At 46.1% G+C, this 11,069-nt stretch overlaps 1 protein-coding gene across 1 annotated transcript in view; it reads right to left on the reverse strand.

Annotated features, from left to right (window-relative positions):
- The window catches only part of ROR1 (receptor tyrosine kinase-like orphan receptor 1), a 55,656-nt gene that overhangs the window by 1,021 nt on the left and 43,566 nt on the right, over positions 1 to 11,069 (reverse strand). The window contains 5 exon segments of the mRNA XM_009077097.1: position 1; positions 4 to 403; positions 4,183 to 4,394; positions 9,255 to 9,500; positions 10,849 to 11,058. The exon segment at position 1 is cut by the window's left edge and continues 1,021 nt beyond it. Coding sequence (XP_009075345.1) covers position 1; positions 4 to 403; positions 4,183 to 4,394; positions 9,255 to 9,500; positions 10,849 to 11,058 — 1,069 coding nt within the window.

An 11,069-nucleotide genomic window follows, 5' to 3' on the forward strand; every position in this document is an offset into this window, starting at 1 on the left:
CTGCGATGTGCAGGAAATCCCCGTGGTCCAGGCTGGATTTTACAGTCCCATCCTCATCACTGCTGCACCCAACATCTGAGTGAGGTGACCTCATGATGAGAAACTCGTGGAGGTCTCCTTGGTTCATGTACTCAAAGAGCATACACACAGGCTGCTCCTGGGTCACCACCCCCAGGAGGCACACGATGTTGGGGTGGTGGAGCTCGGCCATTAGAGAGGCTTCCTGCTGGAACTCTGCCCACTGCTGTGGGTTGTTAAAGTCTTTGAGTGTCTTGATGGCAACGAGCTGAGCATGATCCATGCCAGGGAGGTAAAGGTGGCCCTTGTAGATCTTGCCGAAGACACATTCACCCAGTTCTTCCATGAAGCGAACAGCAGAGAGAGGCAACTCCTTGGCTTTACTCTGTGAAAGAAACAACAGCAATAACATGTCATAGAATCACAGAATCAGGTTGGAAAAGACCTCTGAGACCATCAGGTCCAACCTGTGCCCTAAGACCACCATGTCAACCTAGACCATGGCACTAAGTGCCATGTCCAATCTCTCCTTAACTGCCTCCAGGGACGGTGATTCCATCACCTTCCTGGGCAGCATATTCCAGTGTCTAATCACCCACTCTGGGAAGAATTTCTTCTTATGTCTAACCTAAACCTCATGGCACACCTTGGGACTATGTCCTCTTGTCCTGTCCCTTGTTCCCTGGGAGCAGAGCCTGACCCCTACCTGGCTGCACCTCCTGTCAGGGAGTTGTAGAGAATGATAAGGTCACCCCTGAGCCTCCTCATCTACAGGCTAAATACACCCAGCTCCCTCAGCCTCTCCTCACAGGACTTGTGCTTCAGACCCTTCTCCAGCTCCATTCCCTTATCTGGACTTGCTCCAGCACCTCAATGTCCTTCTTGCAGTGATGGGCCCAGAACTGGACACATCAGAAAAACAGGACTAAGCCCACATTTTTAAGTCAAAGACCTTTTAGTGCAGGATGTCTGGAAGCCAAGCAGACAGACACAGGAGCTGAGGGACACCTGGGTCCCATCACCAGCACAGCCCAGGTCTGGGCACCTCCCAACCCTGGTGCACTGTGCTCCTAAATGAACTTTAGAGTTCCATTTCACCCTCTACACAAGATCAGATACAAGGAATAAGTATTAGATTTAAATATATGCAGAAACCAGCAGCATTTCATCAAAGGCATTTATGCACTTGGCCTTGGGCATTTCTGTACTTCAAATTGGATGTGACTAATTTCAGGAATTGAGGCAATTCCCATATTTTAAGAGGTCCATGCTGAAGTGTTTTCTGGGCCAGGGCCTAAAGTTTTAGCAGGAAACCCCCTATTTTTTTCCCAAACTATGTTCTTATAGCCAATTCTCCCTCAACTTCGCTGTTAACCCTTGCAGATACAGGACAGACTATTTCTGGAAAAACTGGAAAAATGGGATAATGGTCAAAAAAGACAGGCAGGCTTTGTTGTTATTCGGGGTGCAGATACTCATTCTCGGCCACAAAGCAGCTCTATTATTCCCAGACATTAACTTCCACATGTGTTTGTAACACCCAAACCCAAACCCATTTAGGGTCCTCAATAAAGCCACAGGTAGTAATTGAAGGCTAATGAGTTTGGGATGTAAATTTGTAAATGAGTATAAACATTAGCATTTGCATTCCCGAAATCACAGAACCACAGTGGCAATGTGGGAAAAGAACTGACATTGAAAATAATCATGGCAAAATGACATTGTGGCACAAATTACTTGCAATTGTATCGACTTTCAGGCAAATACATTAATAATAATAATGATGATGATAATAATAATAATAAAGCCATTTAAGCAGGCAGCCAGTAGACTGTACAGTGATGGCAGGAAATTAGCTATATTGTTGAGGAACAGCTGGTTTATATTATACAAATCCTTTAGGCTAAAACTTGTTTAGGTCTGGCATATTGTAAATTATATTTTAGTAATGAAAGTGAAATGACCTCTGTCTGACCTGAGCTTGGGTTTGTCTGCTTGAACCAACAGAGTGGAAAACTAGGGAAGAAAATGAAGTCATAAAGTTTTGGCAGGAAAGGCTCATTTCTAGGGAAGCAGTTCTAAAGCTGCTCAGGTTTTGTTTGACAAGGATTTGTCATACATGGGTGTACAGAGTGGGGAGAAGTGTAAGACACACAGGATGCTGAAGGAAAGGGAGACAGGGCAGTGAGAGTGAATCCCACCCCCTCCACCTCCTCATCAGCTGAATGACAGCCTGATTTATTATATATTTGAAGGCAATTAAATTAAAATTTAAAATTAAATAAATTAAATAAATTAAAAATTAAAAAAATGTTTCTATTTAGCCAAGCAAACATCTCCCTCAGCTGAAGCTCGAAGCCTAGTGTGTTCTATCCCCAAGTTGACATTAATTCTGGCTACATTACTTAAAAATAGGATTCTGCTTCCTTTCTTTGACAATATTGTCTGGAAGGCAATCAAAACACTGGAGACAGGGAGAGTTGGGTTTCCCACTGGGAAAACACAGAATTAGCATCAATATGTGGAAAGTTTTTTGCAGCACATGACTTGGACCTAAAAACAGAAGACAATGGTCTAGATTTGCAAACATTTCCAGGCAAGTTGTTTCCCTGTGTTGTCTAGGAACTGTGACCTCATAAAATGATGCTGATATTCCCATTATCTTCAGCTTAGCCAGGATTGTCCCCCAAATATATATGAGAATGGGGACCAAGGAGTTCAAATAGAACATTAGACCAAACTCTGACCACCCTAAACAGAGTTAATTGACCACAATTAACTCTTTACAACCTAATTCTATAAACTTGATGTTGAAGAGCAACTATAACAGCAGCCCAGAGCTGCTTTAGGGCACTTAAGAGGAAAACTGCTCCAGAATTTATTCCAAGGTGGAGAAAACAGCTCCTGAATTACAAGCATGGAGTGACAGGACAAGGGGGAATGGTCTTAAGCTAAAGGAGGACAGGATTAGATTGGATACTGGGAAGGAATTCTTCCCTGTGAGGGTGCTGAGGCACTGGCACAGGTTGCCCAGAGCAGCTGTGGCTGCTCCATGCCTGGGAGTGTTCCAGGCCAGGTTGGATGGAGCTTGGAGCAACCTGGGCTAGAGGAAGGTGTCCATGTTGGAATTAGATGAGCTTTACAGTCCCTTCCAACCCAAACCATTCTGGGATTCAACAATTCTAAGTGTAACCTTAAGTGATTAGAACTGCTGAAGAAAAACCTACTCCAGCAGCATTTAAAGGTTAGAGTTCACATTGCTAAAACTCACTAACATATGAATTTGGCTTAATTTTGTTGTGTCATTCTCTAACAAAAACATCTTGCCCAAGGTGTGCCTGACTGTTTCAGACACCACAGTCTCCACCCTTTCTATCCTAATTCATTGTAAATACAGATTTTTCACTCTGAAATGCTTCAAAAGAACAAAATCCATCAAGTTCTTGAAGAGCAACAGAATATCCTGAGTTGGAAGGGACTCACATGGATCACTGAGTCCAAGAGACTTTGCATGGTGTGAAAACCAAGGGAAATACTCTTCCAGGACATTACTCTGCCTGTAGATGGCAGGAGGCAGTTACAGCCCTGCTGTGAGTGACACAGGTTTGCACATCCTGCCAGTAAATAACGAGCACGAGGTTAATCACACTGAAATCTGAAATGATTTCAAGAAATGCTTCCCGAGCCTGTGACTACAGAGCAGCCAAACACCACGGCAAGGGCTGTGATGCTTCAGATGTGCAGCCAGAGCTACAAGCAGAGTTTTGAAGCTGTTTTGGTCAGTTCTCTTGTTAACTGAGAGAATGGATAAGCCTGAAAAAAAACAGGAACAAAGTGACTTGAGCTCCTGAGGAAATACTGAATCACATCTTTATCTGCACTGCTTTCTAACTGAAATGAGGCAATTTAGAGATGCATCAGGAAGGGGCTGGAGATCCCCAAAAATCTCCAGCTCCTGTTTTTCCACGCACACAGACACACAGGAATACCCTTCAGGGTGCAGCACACTTGCTATGCTGCTGCTGAGAAAAGCCCTTATGGTTTTCTGCTACAGAAACTCCAAGTTGGAAATCAGTTTAATACTTCACTGCTGAGTTGTTTAAAGCATTTCATTCCCTGCCTGTGAGGCCAGTCAGTGTGAAAACAGGAGGAATGTGGGATTACCTTTGGTTTGTAGGCGTTGAGCATGGACATCTCCACGTTCTGCCCCCGGACGTGTTTGGGCTGCCTGGGAACAGGGGGGGACGAGGACTTCTGGTTGTTGCGACAGATGCAGATGAAGAAGAAGAGCAAGGCTATGGCCAGGGGAATGGTGACACTTGGCACCAGGATGTACAGGATTTCCATTTTATTCTTTTCCTTGGAATCCTTATAATCTGGTTTGGGGGAAAACAAAACAACACCCAACAATGACTGAAGCATCACAGAATCAAAAAGAATCAAATATCCATTTTATATTAGCAATCACCTGTTTTATTTTCTCAGCATTAATAGAGCAAATCAATTTTGCTGAGGAACACTTCTGTAAGGACACAAAGTGGCTGAAATGACAAGTCAAACCTACTGGTGTTCAGGAAACCACTGGATGCTGAGGCATGGCCATTGCTTGGGGTGAAGCCATGGTCTAACACAGATCCACAGAAAAGTTAATTGCTGAAATAGCTAATGAAAGAGGCTTGTGGGAGTGTTCCTGCCCATGGCAGGGGTTTGGAACTAGATGATCTTTAGGTCCCTTCCAACCCAAACCATTCTATGAGTCTAAGAAAAGCTCTGGTGAGATTATGGACTCCTAATGTTAATATCTATATTAGGTTTTGGTGCTATAGTTTCCTTAATCCAATAAAAACGTGGGGAGCTGTAAAAGGATAGTTTTATCCCCCTATTTATTTCCAGACTCCTGTTCTCAACATCTCCCAGCACTCCCAAAGCATTTATGCACCCACCCAGGGCATCAGAACAAACATGTTCAGCTACAACCTGATTTTCTAGCTAGTTTTAGGTGCAGGAGAAGGACAAAATTGGGACTCTAGAGCAGAGAAATGGAGAAACACCTGGGAAATGGGAGGAAATGCATAGAAATGGCAAGAAATAGAACAGTGCTGGGTTTTACCCTAGGAAGTCAGGAAAGGGGTTCAAACAGTCTGAACACAGACAAAAGCTGTAGCATAATCCTAAAAAAAAAATCTTCCCGAGGTCTTGGTCTTAATAGGATTAAGAGGGAAAAGCCACCCCTCTACCAGCTCTACGCTGAGTGTGTCAGCTGAGCAGAGTGGCAAACACTGGCACAAAGGACAGAGCAATGTGACCTGAAAGGAGAGCTGGAGCAGGGATCAAAAAGGAGGACTGGGAAGAGCTTGGGAAGTTGGCTGATGTAACATAGCGCAAATGCTTCGTGCAGGATTTGCTCCCTCTACACTCAGGTCTCAGAGATTAATTTTAGATACATGAACACCTCTTCTGCCACTACATCAGACACCACCTCCCTCCAGCTGGCTCTGGCTTCCCAGGGAATGCTGCATGGAGGGGAAGTGCATTGGGAGAGGGGAGAGGAGCTCATGTCCTCATGCAGCACCCGCTCACGCTGACAAGGACAGAGCTTCCATCCCCACTGCTCCGACCACAGGGACACTGACTCCTGCTGCTCTGTCGTTTCCCAGGAGCATTCCTGAGGCTTAGGGTGTGATTACACATGGATTAACACACTAACTGTAGGGAGTCTGAGGATCCCCCTGAGAGGCAGGACTGGTGGCCCTGGCCTGGTTGTTTCCAAGGGATAAGGGGAATGCCTGTGGCAGCATCAGGCTTACAGGATTCTGGCAGAATAGGGAATGTTTTATTATTCCTACAGGGTCATTTCAGTTTGTTTGTCTGTGTTTTCCAGGCTGGATTTGGACAAGCAGCCCACACAGATATCTTTTATGCACTTAATTAAACATGAACTTGATCTGAAGCTTGGGCTTGACCCAAATTGGGACAGAGGCAAAGTTCAAATGGTTCTGGATGTCACTCTGTCTCCTCTTACAGGCTCACATTGTCCTGCTCCACCCACACTCCTCTCTGACCATTCCTTTTAGATTAAGTTGTGCTATCTGGTATTTAATTGGGAGGAGAAGTAGTCCAAATATTTCTCCAGCCTTTGGGAAGCAGGAGAAGACTAAGGCACCCACCCCCAGAAGGGCAGTGTGTGCTCTCACTCCATCTCCAGTGAAATTCCAGCTCTTCAGCATGGACCTACTATGGGTTTCCCTTGCTACGCAATCCCTGTCCTCCCCCATTCCTTCAAAACCTTCTTACATTTGTCTTTGCTAAGCCTCATGCTTGAATTCCTCCATGTTTCACATCTTCCTATAATCAGGTTGACAAACTTTTATGAAGCAAATCTATTCCAGCTTGTGAGATACAGTTGAAGAAAGGAAAAGAAAGCAGCAGCACGAGGCAGAGGGAGACCTGGGCACCAGTTCATCACCTGAGCTATTCCAGTCAAAGGGAATTATTATTCTTATTAAGTAGCAGCCCCTGCTGTGAAGCCTCATTAGGTTAATAGGTTTCTTGGGAGCCACCCTAATTAAATCCATTTCCCATCCTGGCATGTCCTGGTGAGGCAGAATGCACAATACTGATTAAAATGTGCCTGAAATGGCTCTTTCAGCCAGTGCAAATCCAGCAGAATGCAAGTCCCATGCAGCCCTCTGGTTTTAATATGCAGATTAGCATTTAACACTTAAATTACTGCTCACCTGATCTAGCTGTGTTTGAATTTAGAATAATAATGCCACATAACCTAGCTGCACACTGAGCACCATTTAAGGCAGTGGGAAGAGGTTTTGGCAATTAAAACCTTGGTCAGAAATTCCTCAGGCCCAGCCAGTCTATCTCGTTTATTATCTAGCAAAGTGTTCAAATCAGAGACTTTGGCAACACATCCAAAAGTGTCCTGTTTCAGCTATTCCACATCAAAAGACTGAGCCAAGACTGGGGTCTCAGAGTACTTCTAGAGAGGCCTGGCAGCATCCACCAGTTCTGAGTGACCCATCAGCTCCGAGTGACCATCTAGAGGGGTCTGGCAGCATCCATCAGCTCTGAGTGACACCTAGAGGGGCTTGGCAGCATCCATCAGCTCTGCATGACCATCTAGAGGGGCTTGGCACATCCATCAGTTCTGAATTACCCATCCAGATGGGCCTGGAAGCCCCATTAGCTCTGAGTGACTAATCTAGAGGGGCCTGGCAGCTCCCCATCAGCTCTGAGTGACTCAAAGGTTCAGAAGTTGTGGAAAACTCAAAACACACATGGCTGAAAGCTCACACAGTGACACTGCAGTCAGAAAGCTCAACCATGGACATGCACTGCCCCCTGAGCTGCCCAAACTGAGCAGCCCAAACCCCCCTGGAGCTGAGCTATGCCCCTCAGCCAGCCCAGCCCTGCAGATCCTGGGGTGGAAAGTCAAGAGCTGACAGAACACTCAGGAGAACCCTGTTGACTGCTACTTAATCCAGATTTTTGCACTGAAAAGGATCTTTGGAACAGTTTATATGGATTGAACTAATCTTGTGTAGTCAGTTAACACTGGGCCTAAATAACAAGAAAAATAATTGAAGTTAAACGCAGTGAAACAACAGCAAAAGAGATACAGGACTCAAAAAGTGTATATGGAATCACAGAATTGCTGAGGTTGGAAAAGGTCTCTAAGATCACTGAGAACAACTCAGCACTGCCAACACAGCTCAGGCCTTGTTTACAAAATAGAGGTGATGTTGCCAGGTCGTCTTAGCTGTATTTGAAGTTGGTGTTTACAGAACTGCCCTGGCTGCATTTGGGGTTGCAAAATGAACAATGAAGATTCATCGCTCATTTGATTCTGCTTTTCTGAGGCCTGAGGGAAGTGGCTGGAAGACCTGAACAAATGGTTCCTAACTGCTTTATCTGCATGTAGAAATAACAATACTGATAACATGCCAAGAAAAAATACAGCTATTTGCATGGACATGCCAGAAATGCACCCAGAAATGTTCTGGAAATTCAGGGTACAAAGTTTCACACAAGATTTTATGTTGCCTACAAGTTGTCACAGTAACATTACCTTTCCCCTTGGAAAGGAGAAACCTTTGATGTTACTGCTCCATAGCCAGAACCAAATGAGATTTTTTCTGGTTATGGTTATGAACATTCCTGCAGTTAGACATGTTCTGAGCCTGATCCAAAGTCTTTTTCAATTAATGGAAAGATGGGAATGGATGCCAAAATGGGATCTAAATTATGTTATTGATGAAAGAGTAGATGAGGGGGAAGACAGACAGTCTGGGCTGTATCATGAGCATCTCAATCCCTCTCCTCAGTTTTGGGCCCTTCATGACAAGACATTGAGGGGCTGGAGCACGTCCAGGGAAGGGAACAGAGCTGGGGAAGGGACTGAGCACAAGGAGCAGCTGAGGGAGCTGTGAGGGCTCAGCCTGGAGAAAAGGAGGCTCAGGGGGAACCTTCTGCTCTCTCCAACTCCCTGCCAGGAGGTGCAGCCAGGTGGGGTCAGGCTCTGCTCCCAGGGAACAAGGAACAGGACAAGAGGAAACAGCCTCAAGTTGCGCCAGAGGAGGATATTAGGGAAAATTTCTTCACAGAAGGGGTTGCACAGCTCTGGCACAGCTGCCCAGGGCAGGGGTGGAGTCATCCTCCCTGGAGGGATTTAAGAGCCATGTGGTGGCCTTAGTAATGCTGGGGAGCAGTTGGACTCAGTGAGAGGGCTTTTCCAACCTAAATGATTCTGTGATTCTATGATTTAATTTGGGCTAAGGAGCTGCACTTATTGCAACAGAACCTGGAGTCAGAGACATTTGTCTGGCAATGCACAGCTACCCCCTGCTATTTTCATTCTACCACTTTGTCAGCTGCAGGGGCACTAAGTGCTTGAAGGTCTCCTCAGAGCAGGGATGTGGTGCCTTTAGCTCCAAACACTGTGGTTAGTCTTTCCTACAGGGATTCACAAAAGACACTGTGCACATCTCCCTGAGCCACCATTGGGCAGGACCATAGTATAGCATGTTCAGGGGATGGAATAGAAGTTAGAGATCATCCAGCCCCAACCCTCTGCCCTGGGCAGGGACACTTCCCACCAGACCGTGATGCTCAAGGCTTTATCCAACCTGGCTTTGAACACTGCCAGGGTTGGGTGGCTGTATGGATGTAACAAAACAGTTCTCCTTTCTGTCCCAAACTGAAACACAAAGAAGGTCATTAATTACCACATGCTGGCACATCACAAAGCTCAGACTTGAAGTTCTCATCCAAGGTGAAGCACCATGGGGCATCCTTCTGGTTGCCTGGGTTGCGGCAGTAGGAGTGGCCCCCATTGAGCTCGGGGTACCTGAGGGCAGTGAAGCTGTGTGTGTGTGGGTACTGCGAGTTCCAGGGCTGGCACTGCCGTCCCGAACGTGTCACACTCACCGTGCCCCGGTAATCCACCCCTGTGCTGTTGTAGCACTTGTGATCTGGGAAAGAAAAGACAAGAGGTTTGAATATAGTAGTATGTCAAGGGGTTGGAATGGACCTTAGAGATCAGCCAGCCCCAATCCCCTGCCCTGGGCAGGGACACCTCCCACCAGAACTGGTTGCTCAAGGCTTTAGCCAACCTGGCTTTGAACACTGCCAGGGTTGGGGCAGTCACAGCCTCCCTGGGCAGCCTGTGCCAGTGTCTCACCACCCTCACAGGAAATAACCTCTTCCTGTTATTTAATCTAAATTTCCCTCTTTCAATTTACCCCCATTGCTCCTTGTCCTGTCACTGCAGTTCCTAACAAGTTTTAATGTCAACTCAACTATTCAGGGCTGGTTTTGCTCCTGCTGCAGTGCTTACACCTCTGTCCTGGGTGTTTTAGAGGTGCTGAATGTGAGTCATTGAATCCCAGAATCCCAGACAGGTCTGGGTTGAGAATGACCTCAAAGCTCATCTGGTTCCACCCCCTACCATGGGCAGGGACGCCTTACACTAGACCAGGTTGCTCCAAGCCCTATCCAACCTGGCCTGGAATACTTCTAGGGTTGGGGCAGCCGCAGCCTCCTTGAGCAACCCGTGCCAGTGTCTCACCACTCTCACAGGAAAAACTTCTTCCTGATATCTCATCTAAATTTCCCTCTTTCAGTTTATCCCCATTACTCCCAATTTGCTGTGGCTGTAAGGCAGGGCCTGCTTTGCATTCACATTCCTGGGAGGATTTAAAGCTTATGCTTCTGTAATGAAAACAGCTTATGCCAAGCATTTTTAATATAAGATAACACAAAAGAAGTAAAAACTACAGTGGGAACCTGAATCACAGCCATTATTTCCATAGGAAGGTGGAGAATTTGTGGGAGCCACGTTTTATATTTGACTATTCAGATGGAGAAGGGTTGTGAGCAGACTGCAGTCCAGTCTGATCAAATAATGAGCTCAGCCACTGCCTAAAATTAGGCTGGTTTAGCCAGGGACAGCCATGGATCCAGGTCCTACAAACATTCCTACTGATAGGCATCCTCACACTGTACCCATGAAGCTGGAGCACATAAGGGTGAGGTGGGATGGCAGGGAGGATGAAGTCACCCATGTTCCTCAGTATCTAAATGCTTACACTTCATTGTTTCCTACTTCATATTAACTAGAAAAGGCTGAAAAAGTATTTCTGAATTCCTCCCCCCACTGGACTAGCTGAGGGAGAAGTGCTGGAGCAGGGAATTCATGAGGACGGTGTCTGTGAGCTGTCAAAGCCCAGCACTGGCTCCAACTTGGATGCACAAACCCTCCCAGCCAATCTTTGCACAGCAGTATGTTTTTCCATGGAGAAACAGACATTTTTCACTTACTTTTATTTATGGGATCTGCCATGGGAATCCCAATGCGGATACAGTTGACAGCTTCGGGACTATCTGGCTGGGGCAGATCTTCGCAGTTGGGCAGCTTTAATCTCATCAGAATCATGGGATTAGATCTTGCAAAAATATACTCTGTCTGACACAGGACATTTTCCAGAATCTCACATTCATCACGGCACAGGTCTCGGGGCTTGGGAGCTGAGGAGGGTTCA

This window comes from Acanthisitta chloris, unplaced genomic scaffold (genome assembly GCF_000695815.1).
Source record: "Acanthisitta chloris isolate BGI_N310 unplaced genomic scaffold, ASM69581v1 scaffold1770, whole genome shotgun sequence".
Classification (NCBI taxonomy): Eukaryota; Metazoa; Chordata; class Aves; order Passeriformes; family Acanthisittidae; genus Acanthisitta; species Acanthisitta chloris.